Genomic DNA, 23,836 nt, shown 5'->3' on the forward strand with positions numbered 1-23,836 from the left:
GCAAAGTTCAAAAACTTTAATGCTAATGTTGTGTTGATTGCTTTGTATGTTTGATTTGTCATGATTACTTGGATTAAAGTTTATAATTGCACATTTAAATCCCAATATGTTACAACCCTTTTATATTCATATCTTCCAATTCATGGTAAAATAAGGTTAAAGGGTAATATTTTATTCTTTGAATTGGAGCACTGAATTTAGCATATCAAACAAGAAAAATCAAATCTTAGTTAAACCAATATCGAGGCTAATTTCCAATCAACATAAATTAAAAAAATAAACAAAATTAACGTAACCCGCTTTACATATTACACTCGTACTCAATACATCCCAATACCAAGTGATTCCTACTTATCTATATTATACTCACACGCACTGCTCATTGATATTTAAAGTATTAGTTGCCCGCTATGCAATTGAAGAAACCACACTTTCAGGAGAGTCGATTAAGCAATCAAACAAAATACTAAGATATAGAATACAAAAATCAACATTAATATTTTATATAAAATTCATATCTAGCCATTATTTATGAGCAATAAATAAAACAGCTCTCTTTTCAAATTGATATAAGAAACCCAAATCTAGTCCAATCACTTCAACAAAACATTCAAAACCTGATCCATAATTATAGATGAGACTGCTTATTGAAGCCCAGAAACTTCAAAAACACGAGCAGTACCATCAAGTGAAACAGAGACCACGCAATCTCTACTAGCAGATAGAGAAATAGATTGAACAGCATCTGAGTGCCCCCTGAATGTTCTGACACATTCACCAGATCGGCTATCCCAAACTCTCACAATTCCATCCACACAACCGGTGACCACATAGAACGTACCAAGCCATGACAAACATGTCACTCCCTCCTGCTCAAATGCCCCCAAAAAAAAAAATCTTTATTACAACTAGCAGTGAAAATTTGCAACCCCAAAACCCAAGAACATAGTTGGAGCCAAATGAAAATTAGAAAAGTATATAACTTCTTAGAATACAGAGGAATGGAAGATTTGTGCAGAACAATATTCCAACGTACCTCATGGTCGCACATGCTTCGGGTTAATGAATGCTCTATATCCCATATCATAAGTCTGTTATCCATGCTCCCAACTGCCACCCAAGTGTCACTATCGTGTACAATTTTAAGGAACAAAAGTGTTATTAATGCCCTCCTTGTATGGCCAATAAAACAAGCATACGCAGAAGAGAAAGAGAGAAAAAGAAATATTGGGGAGTGAGATGTAGAAGAGAGGAAGAATAATGGATCTTTGTTAATGAATTGATCTAAATTGCTTAGCCCTTACTAATCAGGGTCCAAAAGGTACATCCCCTGAAAAGATAAGAAGTTCTTAATGACAGTAAAAAGACTGAAATTCTTCAATATGAACTCTTCCTAATATCACAGTCATTTGTTCAGCAAGAAATGAGTTTAGTAGTTTACACCCGCAGTATGATATGCAAAAACAGGGGCATGGTCTTGTAAAAACACTATATATTCCAACAACTTAGCCAATAAGACTTCCATCAAGCGCACACATAAACTAGGCAGAACTTGTGTGAAAGCACATGTTCACAACGACATAGTCAAGACATATGCCTGTCCATCTTAATACATACCTTGGTGCAAACCCAACACATTCGATGGAATCAGAATGAGAAACCAAAGAATTAACCACCTGTCAACCACAATAGAAATGTTCTTTTAGAAACCTAACCAACAATAAAGTCCAAAAGTCCCAAGTAAGAAAGAGATCCTAGTAGGTTAAAAAAATTGACTACACTGGATTTTTGTTTTTTTTTTTGATAAATTACAATGAGTAGGAGGGAAGCAATCACGTAACAATATGAGCTCAAGATATTGAAATATTATTCAACATAAAGCCAAAAAAGCTTCTGACAATCATGAAGGAAGACATAGTAGCACGTACTCTCCCTGTAGAAATATTCACAACGTGGACAGAACCATCCTTAGAACCAGTAAGTGCCAGAGTTGAACTTGAACTTATTGACATGCATGTCAATCCCTCGGTATGATATGGATGACCTAGAAGGCAAGGTTCAACGTGTCAAAAATTTCTGGGATGACCTTAAAAAACAGAGGAGAAAAAGAACAACGAAAAAGAAATCTGCAGCCAAACATTTAAAAATCCTATGATGAGAGCAAGAGATACTCATTCATTTTAACCTCAAGATTGTTGATAAGACCAGAAATTGGAGACACAAGGGATGCTGCTAATAATTCAAGGGATCATGCTTTTAAATTATCCAAACAATTCTTTGATGAAGCCGAAGGGAAGTTTTTTCTGAAATTTTAAGACCAGGCTTGACCTTAGTCTTTATAAGTTTTGAAAAAAAAAATATCAGAGAATAATTTGAATTGGACTGTTCCGAACAAATTTTGAAGGATGACATCCTTCCACTCAGCCTTGAACATTCACAAATTTCAGGGATTTTGAATTAGAACTATGCATGCCTGGCAAAATGCATTTTTAACAAATAGAAATCACAGGTTCCTATGTATAATTTTAATTGAAGCTCCAAATACAAACTAACTTGCAAATATATGTATACATGATGGATATCCCAGCATGAGAGTCAAACAATATCAAGAAAAAGTATATCAGAATCTTTCCATTCATTGTAGCGGGAGGTTGATGCAGGCTTTCACCTTTTTCTTTGCTCAATTTCATAGTTCGATGTAATAAGTGCAGGACCTTGTATAAATGACAGAGATGCATCAAAGGCAATTTTCACATACCACGCACAACATGAAGGTTTTCTCTGCTTTTGGGATTCCATATTCTCATAGTAGCATCATCAGAACCCGTGCATATTATTTTCCCTTCAGCACCAAAACATAAGCAGATGAAAAAATAAATCTGAATAATAACAATTGAAAAGGGGGAAAATGTGCATCAAGATGAAGAGCAGTTACTACCATCAGGAGTGAAATCACCACAGGTTACACTACCACCATGACCAGCAAATGTACTAAGAAAGGCACCTCTATCAGCATTCCACATCCAAACAGTGGAATCCTCAGAACCAGCTAAGAGTAGGTGTCCTCTTGGATGCCACCTAAGCCACTGAAAGCTCATACATTTAACCAGTTTAATTATTGCTAAAGGCAGAGCAGCACAACCAAATATTTGACACTACCTCAATTCCCCCTCCAGGACCTTCTAGAGCACCTCTGTGATTTCCTAAAACATCCCATACTTGAACAATTCCATCTAAGCTTCCTGATGCAAGCAACTGTCCATCATTGCTAAAAGCTAAACTGCTCACCGAATCTCCATGACCTGCACCAAGCAACAAAAACTCAGTCAGGAAAACATGATAAAAGTCATGTGATATGAAAAATCCATTAATTATAACTCTATCCTGAGTTAAGATACATCCATTAGTGAATTTTGTGTCATGTCAAACCTTGAAGTTCAGAAGCCCAGTCTCCTTGACCAATCCTCCAAAGAAACCCTTTGTCATCACCTCCCCCTGTTGCCACCAGTGTTCCATCTGTTGGGCTACATGCAACTGTGTATAATTCTCCTATTTAAGGGGAAAAAATCCAAGGAAACATTAAATATAAAAATCATGTTGAAGCAACAAAATCTCATAAAGACATACGACACATAACCTCAAAAAATTTTGGAAAACAACATTATCAGCCAATGAATAAAATCTTCAGCAGGAATAAACTTACAGACAACAGAAACATTTTGAAGCCGATGACCTAATAATTTCATGTTAAGAAAGACCTACCTAATAAGTAGATGGTTCCCTGCTCCCTAGAATGTTAAAATATAGAACTAAAATTATTTGAAATACTGAATTTTAAGGTAATAAACAAAAGATCGGTGAGAACAAGGCTTGAAGTAAAACACAAATTAAAGGATAGTAATCTCACCAGAATGACCAGTGAAGATGTGCACAGAATCATCAGGCTCCTCTGAAATCATTAGATGAAAATGATAAACAAAAATATTTAAACAGTAAAAAGTAATACATCTTCAAGTATTAATAGTAGTACAAGACTCAGAGTAACAGCCAACAATTTTCACTCGGAGAAAGCATTGAGAAGATCAAGAAATTTAAAAGACAGTATAGCTATCCAGATGGATTTGCAGCAATGTCCTACCAACTTGTTCCGTGTCAAATTCTTCATCTGCATCAGGAAGATCTTCATTGTCCAAGGCAACTTCTCGGATGATGTCAGACTCATCCAGAAAAACCTCTTCATTATTGTCTTCATCATCACGAAGAGATGGACTAGAAGGGGCATTCATCTTTTTGTCTCAATTCTTGATGTAATTAAAACACTCTTGGAATCTGCACACAAATATAAAAGAGGGAATTATTGAAACAGATTTGGCATCCAATTGCTTTTCCCATTCTCTGCCAAATATTTTCCATCCCTTTCCTATCTTCATGGGATTCCTTATTCATTGTAATGGATTGTAAAGTGTGACAACAGTGCCAAAACCATCCAATTGTATGACATAATGGTGAGAATTAGGATAGAGTTCAGTAATCGAATCAAAACATGGATGAATACATAAAACAGAAAAACCAAATATGCTACAGAAATATTTACAGAAAAATGGAAAGGAAAGGAAAGAAGTTAACCACAAGGATATGCTACATTTTGAAAAGCAAACAATGATGAAATTCTTCACATGATCACTGAAAACCTCAATGGCACAGTGTAACGGTACTTTATACTAATATCAATATTAATATCATTGATAAAGTCTGCAAATGATGAGGAAGAATATAAAGCTTAAATGTATTATCTTGAAGTCTGGTCTGGTTTTTCAAGCAACTGTAATTCTGGAATTGAAGTCAAGGTTCAATATTCAAACAGGAAAATTGGCTACAGTCTTGCCGAAGATAAGTGAGACTCGACATTTCACTGTTTCACAGTATTGGATAGTGCATCAACCAAGCTTACCAATTCAATTTGCCCTTACCACCAATTCGCGGCAACGAAAGAGATGAAGCTATGAATTTGCCCTTACCCGTATGCGTGAATTTCAGAGCATTTTGTATCGTTTTCTTATTCCAAAGGCCACGAAGATACACAAAACTCATACAAAAGGAAATGATACCAAGCATTCAATCCTCGGCAACAAAAGAGATGAAGCTATAACAGTTTAGTTCGTTAATGGATGACAGGAGAAGACAAAACGAGATGAGATTAGAACAAAATAGACTCACCACTTTCGGACGGCTCTCTCTTTCGCAGAATCGCAGCCAACCACGGCCAAGGAATCGGAGGGCGACGAACGTACAGGTCAGCACCAGAATAAGGTAGCGGCGGCGTGTGGACTTGCGCTGCCGGAAGTGCTAAGAATCGCGTATGCGGCGGCGGCGGCGGCAATGGCAACGGGCGGCTCTCTCGGCGCTCCTGTCTCCCCAGCATCGCGGCAAGGGGCAAGCTTATGAATCATGGAATCTAGCGGGGCGGACAAACGAAAAATTGAAAATAAAATTTAAAAAAAAAATCTGTTGTTTTAATTTACAAAATTACGTATTTTTCGCCCATATCAGATTTTATTTGTTTGGAAAAAAGAAAATATCTGATTTTTTTTATCGTATTTTCAAGGAAAAATTGTTGGCATCTCCCCTTTAGAAAATTTGTTTAAAAACTTAGGTGTAACTATAACTTTTTGTTTAAATGTGTGCAACTTACTTTTAATTATTTGCAAAATAAAAAATATTTATACATTACTAAAATATTTATTGGTATATATGAATTAGTTAGAAACCTCAGTGGGAGCACCTACTACCTCCGGTCATAATTATAAGAGCCAGCTGAGTTGACTAATTTGATGAGATTAAGGAAGTAAGTTGAGTTAGTTATTTGTCTTAAATAGGTGTTGTCTTTCCTAAAATATCCTTACTAATCAAGTGTATTGACTAAAACTATCACTATTAGAAGGGCTACTTTGAAAAAAAGTGTATAAATATGATAGAAAAAGTAGATTGAGATCTTATATTTAGGAGCAAAATAAAAGTCAAACAGGGTCTTATATTAAGAATCAGAGGTAGTAGATTAGATGAGATGTTTTTGTGTTTGTTTTGGGAGGTTAAATTCATAACAATAGAGTGCCTGTTTGGGTCAGCGTTTGCTGGCCCAAACGTGGCTTATAATCACTTATAAGTCCGGTGGAAAATTTGGCCCGTTTGGCAGAGCAATATGGCAATTGGGCTTATCATTTTTTAAACCCCCTGAACGCACGATTGGCATAAGCTCGTGCCTAGCAGCTTCTGGCCCCTGGGAATCAGCTTATGACCGTTCTGACACCACCTTTATTTTTCTCTTCACATCTGCCTTCCTTTATTCCCTAACCCTCGTGACTCTCTTTTCCTTTCCCGAGCTCCCAGCTTGCTTCCTCCGTCTCTGCTCGGCTCGAGAACGACCGTCAGTGGTCGCGTCTGAGAAGGTCGTCGCTGGTGACCATGAACTCCGTCCGGTCATCATCGCGAGGTCAGCTGTTGGGGTGAGGTGTCCGTGGCTTGGTGGATGCCGTTCGTTCATCACAAGTCGGAGCTGCTCTCACCGTCTGCAACCGACGTCGCCGGCGTCTGCCTCTGCGTTTGAGCCGTGCGTGGAGATCTTGGCTTCCCAGTGCAATATACCGTTGGATCTACCTCTGGCAGCTTGGATCTACTGCAGGTTGGCCGGTTATGTCGCTTTTCCGGTTTGATCCCCGGTCGTCCTTGAATTTGTTTTCCTCCCTGAATTTTCTGTCGTCCTTGAATTTCCTATCTTGCTTGAATTCAGATTTGTTGAGGACCGACTGGTTGTGACACCGAAACAGGGACCGAATGTAGCATGAAATTTCTACTTGCATATCGATTTTCTTCCTCTGTTCTCCAAGGCTGAAACAATGATTAATGGTTCAAGAATTTCCTATCGTGTGTTAGTTCGGATTTGTTAATGATTGCTGCATTTTGAGGACCGACTGGTTGTGACACCGAAACAGGGACCGAATGTAGCATAAAATTTCTAGGATTCAAGAAATTGTTGCGTATATAGGATATATGTGTATATATGTGTGTCCGGATGTGGCGAGATATTTCTAGGATTTTTTATGGTTATAGGATTCAAGAAATTGTTGCGTATATACGTTGTTAATGGCGAGATATGGACCTCTGGAATTGTAATTTTCAGAATTACAATGGTTGTTGTTTTGCATGTCCTTAGCTTCGGTCTCTTGATTTTTATGGTTATAGGATTTGATCTCTATGAGGGTAAGGTAGAAGAGAATGAGGTGGTAACATGGTGTATATATGTGTATATATGTGTGTCCGGATGGTTCATTTGATAAAGCTAATTAACGGAGTTGATAGAGCAAAGTAATAAGACATTAATTTGTACTATACAAAGAAATTAAGGACTATGTGGATAATTACTTAAAAATCATTTGGAATTAATTTGGGGAAGTCTCAATCAAAATAAATTTAATGTTGTTCTTTCTCCTGTTATATTCTCTTACTTCTCTCTAATATGATATTTATTTAACTAATTTAATTATATTAAAAAAGTTAGGTAAATTAGTTAATTATGATAAATATAACTTATTTTTGTAAATAATCTTGTTCATCATTCTTAATTTGGTTTTTATTTTACTCCTACATAGTTAAATTAGGATAAAAATTAATCAATGTAATGTAGTTTAGGTTCAATTTATATGATATATTGAAAATTTAATTTCAAAATGTTCACAATCAATTACCACTGGAAAATAGTGGACATTGACATTGTGATTATATATTTATAATTTTAAAAAATATTGAATAAGAAAACTAAACAGCTTATGCAATTAAAATGTGTTACTTGGTGATATATGTTTGTTTGGTTACAATGTATGTGTTATATAATACGGCTTTCATTATTACATATTTAGGGCTTTGGTTGATTTAGTTGCTCTTATATCGATCAAAGGGCGTAGAGAAATGGATAATGACAAGGGAAAAGCGACATGGGATCATTACACGACAAAAATTCTAATCGATGTTTGTGCCGAGCAAATAGTGCACAAAGAAAGACAAGGAACATCGTTTACAAGACCTGGTTGGTTGAAAATTGAAAAGAATTTTCGGGAAAGGAGCGGGAAAATGTATGACAGGAAGCAACTGAAGAACAGATTCGATGTATTGAGAAAAGATTGGAAGTTGTGGGAAAAACTGATGTCTGGGGAGACTGGCATTGGTTATGATGCAGCCACAAATAGGGTGTTGGCCTCTGATGAGTGGTGGCAACGAAAAATACTGGTAATTATTTGTGTTAGTTGAGTTTTAATTTTGAATATCAGAAGGAACAACGCTTAATTATGGCTAATTATGTTCATGTAGGTGGACCCTAATTTCAAGAAATTTAGACATCAGGGGCTGATGTTTGCATCAGATCTGATGAAAATATTCAGAGATGTTGTGGCTTCGGGAGAGTATGCGTACGCACCATCAGCCTCACAGCCTCAGCCAGCGTTTGCTCCACAGCCTGACACAGAAGAGGAGGATGTTTATAGAGTCGGGCTAGACCAACAAGAAGGGTCAGGGGATAGTGAGGATGAAAACTTTGGTGTGGACCCAACAGCCAGTGCCTTCACAAATGACTTCGCTGCTTGCAACATAAACACCCCCGCAAGTACTGGACCAAGTGGCTCAGGAAGCTATGGAAAGAGAAAGAGGGGTGAGACATCAGATGCAAAGAAGAAGAAGAAAGTTGCTGCAACTACATTAATTTCTATAGCCTGAGTGTCATAGCAGCTGCTTCTGACAAGCGAGCAGCAGCATTGGTTGAAGATCCCCAAATAGTTGATAAGGTTTTGGCATACCTGATTACCGTTGAGGAGCTTAATGATGACAATCAACTATATTATGCATGTGCCAAGATGCTTACGCGGTTGAGGTGGGCTAGGCGAGCCTATTTGGGGCTTATGCATGATAGAAGCAAGTTGTTGAGGTGGTTGATACCGGCAGCACAAGACCCAGACACATGGAAGTGACCTGCAGAATAGGATTTAGTTTAGGACTTAGCTGTTTAACTATTGTTATTGCACTTGTTAACCTGAACTACCTGCTGTTTTAACCTAAACTGATGTGGCATGTTGTAGGAACTTTATTAATCATTATGTAATATATTTACGTTAATTTCTACTTGTCATCTATGCGTTTGGTTTTTCTGTTTGCAGTATGAAAATTATTTACATTTTGTTTAGTGTAATCCTTATAATGCTTACATTTTGTTTTCACCATAATTACGGGGTTAATTCCAGAAATGGCTAATTGGAACGATGATTCACCATGGAATGAAGATACTTTATGGAATTGGAATAATGATTCACAGCCAAATGAAGATGACCATTCAGCCATAATTAATGAGGAATTAACACAATATGAAGCAGTAGGTGCATTGGTTGGTCATTATTGTGAAATGTACTTGCTTAAACAACCGTGCAGAACTAGTGAGCAGACAGGAAATTTATGGGTACAAGGCATTATGAATGGGCATGATGATCGATGTCATGAAATGTTTAGAATGGATAAAGATGTTTTCCACCTCTTATGTACTAAATTGGTGGAACATGGTTTACAAAAGTCTAAGTACGTAGGAATTGAAGAAATGGTTGCGATGTTTTTAAACACGGTTGCACATGGACAATGCAATAGGATGATCCAGGAACGATTTCAACGATCAGGGGAAACTGTAAGTCGGCACTTTCATAATGTACTGCAAGCTTGTCTTAGCCTATCGAGTGAACTTATTCGACCCATAGATCCAACATTTCGTGGAACTCATAGAAAAATTGAGAACGATCCACGTTACTACCCATTTTTTAAGGACGCAATCGGAGCAATTGATGGCACTCATATACAGTGTGTTGTCCCCGCTGCAAAACGAGACAAATTTATTGGTAGAAAGGGATATCCATCACAAAATGTCATGGCTATATGTGACTGGGATATGTGTTTCACTTTTGTCTTGGCAGGATGGGAGGGATCTGCACATGATGCTCGTATATTTGATAGTGCTATTACAAATTCATCTCTTAATTTCCCTCATCCACCTCCAGGTATATGTTTATGTGTTCCAATCATACATGTTCTTTTAATTATTTCATACTTTTATTCATTTCACAATCTCTCAAATTGTTTCATGAATCATTAGGGAAATATTACTTGGTTGATGCGGGATATCCAACACCAAATGGATATCTAGGTCCATACAGATCTGAGCGCTACTACCTTCCAGACTTCCGACGACAAGTAGGATTCCGAAATAGCAACGAAGCCTTTAATTATTATCATTCCAGTTTAAGGTGCACAATAGAAAGAACATTCGGTGTTTGGAAGAATAGATTTCAAGTCCTCCGAAATATGCGCAGTTACGACTTCCAAACACAAGTGTATCTGGTTTGTGCAACAATGGCCATTCATAACCTTATAAGGAGACATTCGAGCTCCGACTTGTTTTTTGAACAAGCTGAAAATGGTAATAATGTGGGCGAACATGATCAGGCTGAAGCTAGTCAACCATCATCTTCAAATGTGACATCACAGTCTTCATCGCATATGAATCGCGTCCGTGATGCAATCAGAGACCAAATTATCCATAGCTTATCTATTGATTAGTTATGTAATATTATTTAGTTTCACTTTATTGCAATACTGTAAATTGGAGTTAAAAACATGTTTACCCATTCAAATTATGTTTCGTTTTATATTTGCAATTTTTTTTCCATTTCTCTTATGTTTTCAAATTTAATTCCCTCGATCAATTTCACTTCTTCATATCAAATTAACAATAATTCACTGTATTATATCAATTCATTTTTTTTCATGTTTCACATTATATTTAAAATATTTGTTATAATTTTTTTGAAATTTTAAAATTTAATTCACTCATTAATTTGACTTCTTCATAATAAATTATTTTAATTTCATTGTATTATGTCAAATCATTTTTTTATCATATTTCATTATTTATTAACACTTATACCCATTTTAGTCATTTTATAACCAAACTCACTTTTACTCAACTATAATCCAAACACCTTTTTACCAATTTCACTTCTGCAAACTAGCTTTTCTGAACTCCAATCCAAACACAATTCAGCTTATCCAATTTAGCTTTTACCAACTTCACTTCTCCATAAGCTACTTTTCCTATAAGCTGCTTTTCCAATCGCTCATCCAAACGGACCCAGAGTCAGTTTAGGATGTGATCATTACAAAGGTGTCTTCATTGAGCCCTTACACCATCAAAATGGATGACAATGGAGAACCTGATGCTATTTCTCAAAGATTAGCCCTTAACCAAGAAGATTAAGTGAATAAAGAGGAGATGACACTTGAAGATGATACATAATTGTAGATGACCCGAACAAAGGCAACAACTGCAATGAACCAAAAAAGAATGATTTGAAAGCTGCATACGGTGTTGATCCAAAATGGGATGATCCAAAACTTGCCCTAAATAGGGAAGGAGAAGAAGATAGAGCAATAAGGTGATACCCCAAATAATGATGGAGTAGAACTCAATTCATCATCAACCAATGAAACCTAATTATCATTTGCTTTTGATATTGTATAGGGTAAAGGAATCAGCGCTCATCTCAATTAATGAGCACCATAGTAATTATCAAATTTAGACTACATGAATTTAATGTCGACAGTCCAAATCTAATTTTTTTGTATGTTCATTTTCTTTTAATGGCTACACAATTCATAATAAAAATAATCTCTTAATTGTTAATTTTTTAAAAAATAATTTTTATTTGAAAATCATCCGTTCAAGATTTTAATTTTGAACCATTGAAACTATATTTGAATAATGTACATTTTACTACAAAGAAAAATACTATAATACTTATCATTGCTATAAGCATCGAAACTAATTCTCCACAATTACGGGTGTGTTTGGATTAGCAGTGGAGAAGTAACTTTTTTTGCAATCTGATCAGATTGGGTAAAAGTCAGATGGTAAATTGTGATTTATGTTTGGATTGGCTTTTGTAAAAAAGTCGGTTTAAGAAATTGAAAGTTGTTTGGATGATTAATAAAAAAGTCAGTTTAGATGCAAAATGATTAAAAAGACATAAATTTTATTAATATATATTTAATATTAACTGTATATAATGTGACAATTATAAAGAAAATATTAAAAATAAAATTATTAGAAATAAAGAAATTAATTTATTATTATGAAGAAATTAAAAAAAATACTGAAATACTTAATTGAATATATTTAATGGATATATGTGTGTGTGTAAATCATTTGCTGCTAGCTCTATTCTCTCTCGTTTTTTCATAGAGGAGATATGTATGTGAAAGAGGGTTAGGAAGGCAAAGAATTTAAAGTGTAATAATAAATGCTCTCCAGTAGTTTTCTCTGCCGCACTGATGGTCTTCACCGTCAAAAGTAAGATGATGCAGCTTATGGAAAAAGCTCATTTGAGGCAGAAAAGTCAGATTGCCAAATCGCTGAGCCAAACATCACCATTTCATAAAAGCTAGCTTTTACCGGTTGAGAAGTCAGTTTGGACTCTCAAACGTGATGCCAAACACACCTTACGTCAGCAACTCTTTCGCCATTGCCTCAAATGCCAAAAGTCCCATCCTTGTGTTAGTTTCGTCCATGCTGTTATGGGGCTCACTAGTCACTACGCCAACTCCATTAGCAAATGTGGTTAAGATCTAGGTTTGCACTGTGAATTCTGTCATGGACTCCATTTTCTATGTCAGCAATTGTGATTTGGCTTCTACCATTGCACATTCTTTCCATAATAGTTCCTTCTTGACATGCATCCCAAGTGTTTGATCAATTGTTGCATTTCATTCCAGGGCTCAATTATTCATTTCCCATCATTGCTTCCATTCTTTACTTGAGTTTATGAACCTAGAATTGCTAAGAGTACTTGGTTTTTGATATATCACTTATTCCCTATTAAAGCGGCTGCAATTGCAACTATCACAATGCAATATTTTTTTGGGCTTCTTAGTTTACTTATTTATTACAGTCTCGATTGGGGTATGGTTAATTTCATGCGCGCATCTGCATTAAGCTTGCACCTAGCATTGAAACTCTTCATCAAGCTAAGTCTTACACATGTTAGACATATGCAAAAATTCGAGAAGATTGGACATATTTTTTCACCTCGCTTCTTCCATGAGTTTTTCTTTTCTTGTTTGATGTTGGCTATGCAACTCTAGTAATCAATTGCTGATCTTATTCAAATATACCACTCATGAAAGGCAGTGGAGTTCGTATTCTACATTGAAATCCTTTATTGGAAGTTTCACTATTCTTGGGATGTTTGCTCCAGACACGTACGTCTTTATTAAAGTACACAATGTTTCTTTTGACGTTTTAACATGATATAGTGCTAATACTAAATCTAATTATTGCTTATGTCCCCAATTGTGTAAGACATCTTGTTCATATTAATATATTTTGGATTAATTTTCACATGTTTCCTTAATTTAGTTTGGGATGTTTTCAGCTTCTTCTCCCTAAAAAAAAAGTATTTTTATTCATCGTCAACTTATGTTTTTTTAATAAGTAGAGAGTATGGTTTTTATTTTAAAAAAAGTACAATTTTAGGAACGGTGATATTGAAAGATTACAAAGTATATTATCATACGAATCTTTGGATGGATTGGGAATGAGAATGGGATTGATTGTGAAAGTGGGATTAGGAGTAGGATTAAACTTTCACTACCAAAAAAAAAAGTCATTAAAATGAGCATTTAATATCAGAATAACACTTGGTATAAAAATGACCGATATTAAAAGTCCTCACTTTTTACACAGATTGTGCAAGCGGTATTGAATATAAAGATTTTAACACTGATTTAATGCAAAACTGATGCCTTTAGTCGAATATTTATTAAAACTACAATCTATCATAGTGTTAACTTTGACCTTGTTGTTTGAAATAGGAAAAATTGTAAATAAATACCCCCAAATATGTAAAATTACAATTTAGGACCCTAAATTTTAAAAATAGCAAATAAACACCCAATCTTACTTTTACAAATATAAAATGTGGGTGAAATGTGTGAAATATTCCTCAGCCAAATGACAAGTTGACTATGAAAAATGACAACTTCACTTTAGCGAATAACAATTTTAGTAAACCAAATTACAATTTGACTAAAGGTATGCCAAATGATGAGTTGACTATAAGAAATAACAAGTTTACTTTAGCGAATAATAATTTTAGTAAATCAAATCACAATTTGATTGAGAAGTATGTCAGATATTTTACCCGTATTTCATATTTGCAAAAATAGGACCGGGTTTTTATTTACTATTTTCTAAATTAAATGTCTCAAATCGCAATTCCACATATACAAGGGGTTTTTATTTGCAATTTTTCCTTTGAAATAAGTGTGTGAAAATATTGCTTCACGTAGACATTCACTTTGTTGCAGCGGTGGTGATAAAAAAACTGGTGGAAAGCTGTGTATTGGTTATAGCAACAACTAGTGTAAAGTGACTGTCTGGTTTTTTTTTTTTTTTCCCAGAAAATAAGATTATATGTTCTTTCTTTCTTCCATCACCTAGTATGAATGGCCAGAGCAGAACTATTGTAACACATTATTATATATAATATATAAAAGGTCCCTAGAATTTCCAAAAAAAGCGATTAAATAACTTTATGGACAAGGTTTTTGAAGGAAAAATTTATTGGAAACAGCGTGCTCTCGAGCATAGTAGTACAAAGAGCAAAGATATGCTTATTACAAAAATTTGTAAAAACAAGACAAAATGATGCTTGAGCTTAAATCTGGGCAAATAATCCAAGCAGCCAAAGAGAAGGAGAGCTTAATCATCTTAAAGACAAAAGCCAAACAAGGTATTAATCAATGGAAAAAGAACAAGACAAAATTTAAAATGTATAATCAAAGACAAAAGGCAATAATGAATTCACTGTTGTATTCTATTTGCGAAAGAAAGAATTCAGCCCAACACTCACGAATATTTTGAATATCTTTCTCAGGAAAAAGATCAACAAGATTAAACATCTAGAAATATCAAAGTCAAAAAGCAATTAAGTATGTAATTGAAAATGTAAGAAACAGCACAAAAATCAAGAAAAAACACATTTACCTCCTCAATAAATTTAGCTGAGTTTAGGGCAACAATATTACACATGTGCTTGAGGACATAAAGGCAGTAAAGGTTGCTTTTCAGTGGCCGCAGGTTTAAAGGCATATAAATGAAGACAACCTTAACAAAATGACTAAATAGCAGAAATTGATTGAGAATAAAGCAAAACAAATTATTAACATGTGATAATTACTGTTTGAATGATCTACTCAAATTCCTCAATGTTCATTGTTGGCTTTTTACCGGTAGTGTGTGTAAATGATTTCATAGTCCTACCATATTGAAAACCACAAAGTTAATTATTACTAACTTATATATATGTATGTATGTAGTATTTTGATTTCCATGAAAACTCATGTACTCAGTATTATCCAGTGCAATCCATGGCTTGTCCTGAAGAGAGCATAGGAGCATGACGTAGGTCTTCTTGAACAACACAACCAACTGCCAGTGACCACTGAAAACTAAAAAGAATGGGTAGTTAGCAAACAAAAGCATTATAACTTCAATTAAAAAAATAATAAAATATTTATTTCTTACTCGTGAATGTATGGTACGAAGAAACAATCAATTTTGGTTTCATTGGGCCTCTCCGCTATGTATTTATTTCTCGCTGAAGCAGTGGTGCCTCCCGTGATGATCTGGGGTGGGTAAAGAAACCCAAAGTTAGCAACTTTGCCTGATGATGTCATCAGCACCACCATTTTGTTTAGCAAACTCCAAAAACTCCTTTACCCCATTCAAATACTAATTACTCATTCATTTAGCATTTATCTAAGTACGATCTATTGTTATAATATCCTACTTTTACTTAAGATATAACAAGCAACAACTTTAGTAGGCTACTCCTACTGAAGCGAAGAAAAGAAAAATAACCAAATTCAATGCTACTGTCTATTAATCCATACTCATTATTATAGAAAATTAAACAAACAAAAAATACTTGCAAGCTCAAAGGTGACAATAGGGAAGCAATCACAAACTCAAACGTGCGTACACACAAACATGAGCACTGGGGAAGCACCTAGAAATTGAAAGTCGAACACACTGAAGTCAACACAAACTTTGTTTGATTTCAAAGAACCAGAGATAGACGGAAACTCAACAACTCCATCTTCCTCATCATGCAAAGGAAAGTAAGGCTTGAACTCAAAGTAAGAATAACATAAGCAAGGAAAAGTTTTGAGATTGAAGACTATATTTACTAGGATTCTCGAAACGGATTTACTCTTGCATGAGGAAGATTGAAGATAAAGCAGGGCGGATCAACTGAAGACTTAGTGCGGTAGGAGGAAGGTGTGAACAAATAACAAGTCTTCAATTTCTACATCAGTCACATAAAAATGACAGTTTAATCACAAACATGTCGAGGCTAGTGGTTTCTAATAACTGATGTCATATAAGTATGTTTACACTGGTTGAATTACCATCCAATGTAAAAATTAATAATGATACCAATCATAATGATAACCGATGTAAAAATTGTATTGTTATTTATAAAAATGCCGCTACCTCATTTGTTAAATCATTGGCATAATAACCAGAATAGATAAGACCGTGTAAAATGATGTTTTCCTAGTAGTGTTTAAAATTATGTTTGATATGGAGCAATATCTAAAAAGAATGATTGCATTAATTTTATTTTAAAATTAATTAGAAATTGTAAAAGACTACATCATTCTCTCATTTGGAGGAAAGTGAGGTCATTTTGGTTTTAAAAACTCTCATTATACAATCAAATTTTTAATATCACCTTCCCCTAAATTCTTGAATTTCACCTGTATGGATTTGCCCAAACTAAATGGCAAAGTTTCTATTTAAATAACAAATAATCTCTTATATAAAACACTTTTTTAATGAGCTTTCTTAATCCTAATTCCTACCTCTCAATACTTTATAAGGTCTTGACCCAACTTAAATCCAAATTAGTTGGAGCTGTCTTTTTGATTTATTACAATTTAAACATATGTATATGTCAAAGCCGAGTACATAACTAAAGCATATCATTGGTCATTGCTAAAATATAAATAACAAAATTATTTTAAAAGACTTTAATATATGTTTTTATTTTATAAAATATTTTTTGAACAATATTAAAATATGTGTGATTTAGATTAAAATAAAATTAATTCAAGACTTCAAAACATTAACGGCGACTGACAAATTTTGAATAAAAGGGGTTGCAAACACAAAACTTTAATTATAATTATTTTGTAAATGATTATTGAAGTGAGTTTATTAATTTGTTTTGTACGAAAGTTAGTGTTTTTGAGAAGAAATTTTCTTCACCGTCAAAAAAAAAAAAGAATAGTAAAAATTTCTGAAAAAATCTCTTTCCTCCCCACAATCCCCGCGTTTATCCACACGCAGACCCGACGCGCAGCGAAGAAGAATTAAAAGCGAAATTAAAAGCGAAAGAGAGTGAGAGGAAATCTACGAGCTTGATTTTTAAGATCCTTCAGAATTCTTGCTAGCTAAGGAACATTCAAAGGTATTGATTTTACTTCTCTCTCTTTGTAGTCATCTTTCTCAGTTTTTCTTTCACCTTCTCCGATCAATTTCACCTGAAAATCGGAACTTCAAATTCGCACACTCTCTTTGATATCGCTCATTCGCTGTGGTTTTCGATCTTAGTTTCTGTTCGTTTGTTTTTGGTCAGTGATTGATTCTGATCGAGATCAACACCATGTCGATGCTCGATTCCTTCTTCGCCAAGGGCTTCAAAGGTTCCAAATGGTAATAATTTTTTGATAACTTCTTCCCTAGATAATTTATCTGATTGTCCTAGTGTTCACTGATCTAACTCTTTTTTTTTTTTTTTTAACCAAAAAGCTAGACAGTCTTGAATGTATTCTGTAGCAATTCGCGATTGCTAGAAGTCGCAAATAGTGAATAGGTTTCTTCCTTTTAGTTAGCCTTAATGAACTGTGGTGGTTTGTTTAACTTGAATTGTTGCAATGTCTTGTTTTTGCTAATAATTTAAGTGGACATCGCGGAGCTTTTATTGTTCTCTAGATTTTTCACCGCATCTTTTTCTTTCAGATGGCCCCCTTACCCGGTTCAATTGGTTACATATGAGGAGGCTATGTATTCTGGAGTTTTAATTAGTCCCTGCTGTTGGTCCTTTTGCTATATTACCTGGATTAGCTCTGTTATTTCATTTTGTTCTCGAAGTTTCCTAGCAAGTGACTTAATTTTTCGTATTCACACTTCCAGTAAAACCCTTCTGAAGTTGACAATTCCTCGTATAAAGCTGCTAAGAAACAGAAGAGAGATCCAGTTAAAGCAGATGCGCCGTGACATTGCTAAACTACTTGAGACTGGGCAAGAAGCTACTGCTCGCATAAGGGTAATTTGCATGAAAAGTTGTCCGGTCTTTCTGTTTTTCCACTTATTTGTGAATTGTGAACCTGTGACCCTCGGGGCTTTCTTTTTTGGTTGCTATATGTGATTTGCCGTGCTTTTCATGATGTGATAACTTGCGCAGGTGGAGCATATTGTCCGAGAAGAAAATATGATGGCTGCTCAAGAGATCATTGAACTGTTTTGTGAGCTTATTGCTGTCCGCCTTCCGATAATTGAATCTCAGAGGTATTATACAATGCAAAACAGAAATCTTACTGACTGGCTTAACTTATGCTTTCAATTTGTTATTTGTGTGACAATTGTGTTCATGTCAGATTTTATATCTTAAGTTAGTATCGTGTTTGACATGCTCCTAATTAAGCTAAAGGCATTTTTTATCCATCATTAAAATAGGTAAATCAGTGTTACTGTGACCTAAAGAACTGATTTATTACTGGAGGCAAGTGTAGTTATTTTGGAACAAGACTGTGGTCCAGGGAGCGCGCCATAAGCTAAAAATGCTGAAAAGGAATATTTTCACTTCCGCATTTTTCTTTTCCAAGCTTGCTCAATTCTCTGCCAGTATCACTGGATCATCGTTATAATTTTATTTTACGCGTGACAGATCAAAAAATATGTTGAAATTTATTTAATATTCAGTTGGCATTTACCTATGTGTTCTTGATAGTTGAATTTGAAGATAGTTTGGTTCCTAAAAAGTTAAGGCACTGGAGGGAGAAAAAAAATGTTATTTAATTAGTCCCAGTTCTCGTTTCTGCCCTTCTTTTAAATGATCAGTCATGCTGCTTTCACCCAAATTAATTTCAATATTTAACAACAAGATAGCTTTCCCGACATTTGCATCAACAAATTGCAGAACTAATGTGTGGAATTAAATGAGCAAAAGAGACATAATATGGGAAGAACATTTTGATACTAATGTTGAATGAATATTTTCTATTTGTCTACTTGTTTATTTGAATATTTATTGTTACCTAGAGCAGGTTGCTCATGGAAAAGGAGCTTAATGCTGTTTCACGAATTATGACCATCATTTGAGATAGAGATGTGATGGGATGTAGGATTAGTTAGATTGGATTTAGGATTTTTGTTTTATTACTATGATCCCTTAAATTTGAATTAAGAGTTGGTTTGAATAAGTGTAATTTTGATTATTAGGTTATCTCTTAGATTATTCTAGAATGTTTTATTTAATTCTTGGGATTTCTAGAATATTTGTTTTTAATTGCTAGGATTAGGGTTAAGGCTTATAATTACATCTTAATACATTCTCATTTGTATGCGTTTTGATGAAATGAATAAAATTGATTTTTGAGTATTCCCTCCCTATCTTGAGTTCTTCTCTTCTCCCTCTATCCATCTGGTTTCTCCCTTTCTTCTGGCTATTCTCCCTCCTCTCCTTGTCTCTCTTCCCTTTTCACGTTCTTGTCCTACATCAATATGTTTGTTCATCTGAATATAACATTGATTTATTTCTACCAAAGTAAAACTGGAATCCATGTTGATATCTTTTCCTGCGGGGATGCATTATGTGGAAAATACTTAGACTACTGCATCAACTACTGCATCCTCGTATTGGCACAGTGATATTAAGAGCAGTGGTTTTTACTCCTGTATTATAAGAATGCTAGTTTACTGTCCTTAAGAGTTTGTGATTTCCAGTAATACTCCTGCGTCCCAAAATGTAACTCACATTCTAAGAGATTTGTGATACTCAATGTGTCAGTCATTTTGTAGAATGTGGTGAAAATTAATTGTTCTTTTTTCAAATTTATCTCTATTTAAGAGAGATATCATTAACATGAGATTACAATTTAGTAAGGGTACTTTTGGAAAGTTCAGGTAATTTTTGAAAAGTTCAAGATGTCTAACTAGCTTTAGCAAAATCTATTGGTTTATGTAAAGTAGTTAAAGGTGACATACATTCTGGGATCGAGGGAGTAGTAGTTTTGGACTTCGGCAAATTTTATGTATGGGATCACATTAGCACATAAAGAATTGTAACAGAAGGAAGATGAAGGTTTGGTGGGGGTTCTTACCCCTGCACATCATTTTTTTTCAACTGTGTACTTTTCCTTGTTATAACTGTCACAGCTTAAATCATGTGTTAGGGTGATGTTTCGGTAAAAATCATTGGCTAACATTTGCAGTAAGTTTTTGTCTCTGCAATTAAACCCTTTTATTGTTGGCTAATTCAGCAGTTTCAAAATCTGGGTCAAATACTGTATTCTGAGGAAAAAAAGCAGTCAAATACAAATGCTGAAAATATCTGTCTACTTAGGTTGTGAAAAGCCCATTGATATTCTTTAATTGTATGTATTCTAACAAACCTTCAACATTGTTCAGGGAATGTCCTCTAGATTTGAAGGAAGCTATATCTAGTGTATGTTTTGCTGCACCAAGGTGTGCCGACCTACCAGAGTTGTTGCAGGTTCAAATGTTATTTGCTTCCAAATATGGGAAGGAATTTATATCAGCAGCAACTGAGCTCATGCCAGATTGTGGTGTTAACCGCCAGGTTTTATGATTTTATATCGGCTATGGACTTGTTGGCAATTTTTTTTTTTTTGGCAAGGGACTTATTGGCAATTATAAATGCTATTTTTTATGATGTTATTTGTCCAATTTGCAATTGCAGTTAATAGAGCTGCTGTCAATTCGTGCCCCTTCACCCGAAAAGAAACTGACACTTCTAAAAGAAATTGCTGTTGAGCATGACGTAGACTGGGATCCAACTGCCTCGGAAGCTGAGTTCTTGAAGAAACATGAAGACTTACTGGTAACTATTAGACACTAGTGACTAACAAGAATGTGTTCATTTTTCTTTCCACTTTGTTATAATATATGCGTATGCTCACTTTGTCAGAATGGCCCAACACAATTCTTTAGTGGATCTAAAGTGCCCCTTCCTGAAGAAAAACACAATGAAGCATTGTATTCTGCTCCTGACCAACCCAACAAAGGAGAACCTGATTCTGATTCTGATTCCGACGTATTAGAATTTCCTGAAGTTCCTAAAGTATCGGTGAGGTCAAGTGCGAATTTTGCCATGGCTCCAGAAACGGTTACATCCTCTCCATCTATTCCACCCCCTGAAGTTGGCCTTCATTCATCAAGCAGTTCTGGAGGTTCTGCAGATATAAAGTCTGAATACACAGAAGAAAAATCGATGGTCAATACAAATGAACCCCATGATTTCGCTGGCAGTATGGAAAAGAAACAGTTTGTGCCTTTCATCTCCCCTCCAATGTCTTCTGATGGATCATTTTCTGCGAGGCATAGCGACTCACCTCCCTCCCTTTCAAAGACCACAGCTGAGGCTGATGTTGACTTGAATGATGTGTTGGTTGCTGCTCATACTGCTGCTGAAACGGCTGAACGTGCTGCAGCAGCAGCTCGCTCAGCAGCTACTCTTGCGCAAATTCGCATTAACGAGCTTACCAAGAAAAGTGGTGAAAATGTACCAGACGGTAGTTCTGAGAACCCATTTTATACAGGAAACAATATAAATCAGTCCAGAACACCAGAAACAGGGAATTATACTGAGCAAAAAGCTGTGGATGACTACAATGGTCATGGCGCAAGTAGTTATGAGTCCCCCAATCATCAGAATGCCGCCCCTGGTTCTGATTCATCGAGATTTACTTCATTTGACACACTAAAGCCAGACCTTGATTCTTGTCTACCAGAAGACAAAACATCTGGCCACCAGCCCAAGAGATTACCTTCAATGGATGAGGACCCATATTTCTCGTACCCCAACTTATTTACCTCACAAAACTCAAATGCTGGATCTCTCACTCAATTAGATAATACCAGATCCCATCATGAATTCTGACAGGTCCTTGATATGTATGAGATCTTCCTTGTGAATGAGTTTCGACAGTGCTGTAGAGTTGTGGTGTAGTTTTTGCTGTGCATGCAGTTTCCGGTTTATACCATATTCCGCATCCTTCGTACCTATATTCTGCATTCAGTGAAAATTTTGAATTTATATTATGAAGCCTTCTTTCCTGTTGGTGCTGAATTTGTTGATGGTGAGTGAGGCGACAATGATTGTAAAAATTCTTAGTGTTGGGAATAAAAGGTTCTCATTTTCAGTTCTGTTTATGTTTAAATTTCTTAGTTGTTTTAGCACCTTGATGTTTGTGTTGGCAGTGGATTACAGTGGGGAAGGTGAATCATGTATTTTTTTTCACTGGATTTTTATGGTCCGTTTGGTTCATGGGATCAATATGCACGTAATAATTGAGAATGCAATGTAGTGTAATTATGATTATAATAAAGTTGTTTGCTACAATATTGAGAATGATAAAATTAAATTTATTATTTATGTTTAATTAAATACAAATAAAATCAAAATTACAAAAAAGCCCTTACACAAATAATTTTTTTTTTTTTATTTACTGCTTCCCTCATCTTTCTTGTCCACTGATACAATACTAACCCATCACTGTTGGTCTTCATTCACCGTCATCCTTCCTCCAAAATGATCATTCCTCACCCCACATGTTCTATTCCAGGTGCGTCACATAAGTAGAATCACCACTCTCACAAGTTAGAAACGGAAAACATCCCCTTCCAAAAAAATCCTTACACCTGACTTCTTTCACTTCCAAGTGCGTCATCCCTCCCTCTCCCATTAGCTTCATTGTTGGATGATCAAAGTCTCACCAACCTTCCTCACTGCCAACACTCCTTGCACAAGATTAGATCTACGTTCACTATCGGATGTCTAGATTCTTGTCACCGACCTTCATCACAATTACGCCTAATGCTCTGTTATGCCGTTGCCTTTTGTTCCAACCCTACCTCCATCCCTCTCTTCTACTTCCGCCATAGCCCATGATTCCTGGCAATGAGGATTTCCTTCTCTACCTTATCTTCATCATCTCCGGTGAAGATTATTCCAATCCTATTTTCATTGCTTGTATCTTTGTTTTCATATTTTTGTTTTTACTTTTTGCTAGCACTAGTTCATTTTTCATTTTCATCCTCATGATGATGAAGTGAACAGGGAAGATGAAGTTATTCACTTGACAAAGGGGTGTCCTCAACATAGGGAAGCCCACTGGTGGAGGAGGGTTGGTAGTGGTCAACGAAGATGATGAAGAAGGAAAGGGCAAATGTTGTCTTTTTTGGATTACAACATGTTATAATCCCCATTCTTTACTATTATGGATGTAATCCCCTTTACCACCTAAATGTACAAACCAAAAGCTTGAAAGAGGCTATTGTATTAGGATTACAGGGAATGCTAATGCAATGCATCGAACCAAACGGGCACTTATAGTCTTCAATTAAAAAATAAGTCCATTTGATACAAGAGAATTGAGATTAAAATTA

The 23,836-nt window shown here is 35.3% G+C and overlaps 3 protein-coding genes across 3 annotated transcripts; 2 read left to right on the plus strand and 1 right to left on the minus strand.

The window, feature by feature from the left end:
• Window positions 1-446: 446 nt before the first annotated feature.
• LOC114755194 (angio-associated migratory cell protein) lies at window positions 447-5,397 on the minus strand. The gene is made up of 11 exons (XM_028944064.1): window positions 5,218-5,397; window positions 4,139-4,329; window positions 3,908-3,949; window positions 3,430-3,549; window positions 3,160-3,302; window positions 2,939-3,086; window positions 2,759-2,842; window positions 1,929-2,044; window positions 1,618-1,676; window positions 1,037-1,127; window positions 447-869 (listed from the first exon to the last, which is right to left on the minus strand). The coding sequence occupies exons 2-11, from the start codon at window positions 4,284-4,286 to the stop codon at window positions 645-647; spliced, it is 1,176 nt and encodes a 391-aa protein (XP_028799897.1). The 5' UTR covers window positions 4,287-4,329; window positions 5,218-5,397; the 3' UTR covers window positions 447-644.
• A 2,565-nt stretch (window positions 5,398-7,962) lies between these two features.
• LOC114755195 (L10-interacting MYB domain-containing protein-like) lies at window positions 7,963-8,763 on the plus strand. Its single transcript, XM_028944065.1, has 2 exons — window positions 7,963-8,280; window positions 8,362-8,763. The coding sequence occupies exons 1-2, from the start codon at window positions 7,963-7,965 to the stop codon at window positions 8,761-8,763; spliced, it is 720 nt and encodes a 239-aa protein (XP_028799898.1).
• An 8,762-nt stretch (window positions 8,764-17,525) lies between these two features.
• LOC114755188 (protein phosphatase 1 regulatory subunit 37) lies at window positions 17,526-22,328 on the plus strand. Its single transcript, XM_028944061.1, has 7 exons — window positions 17,526-17,615; window positions 17,784-17,860; window positions 18,341-18,473; window positions 18,612-18,715; window positions 20,837-21,008; window positions 21,129-21,269; window positions 21,357-22,328. The coding sequence occupies exons 2-7, from the start codon at window positions 17,811-17,813 to the stop codon at window positions 22,326-22,328; spliced, it is 1,572 nt and encodes a 523-aa protein (XP_028799894.1). The 5' UTR covers window positions 17,526-17,615; window positions 17,784-17,810.
• The last annotated feature ends 1,508 nt before the right edge of the window (window positions 22,329-23,836 follow it).

This window comes from Neltuma alba, unplaced genomic scaffold (genome assembly GCF_004799145.2).
Source record: "Neltuma alba isolate B1F8T4 unplaced genomic scaffold, ASM479914v2 tig00010237_pilon, whole genome shotgun sequence".
Lineage (NCBI taxonomy): Eukaryota > Viridiplantae > Streptophyta > Magnoliopsida > Fabales > Fabaceae > Neltuma > Neltuma alba.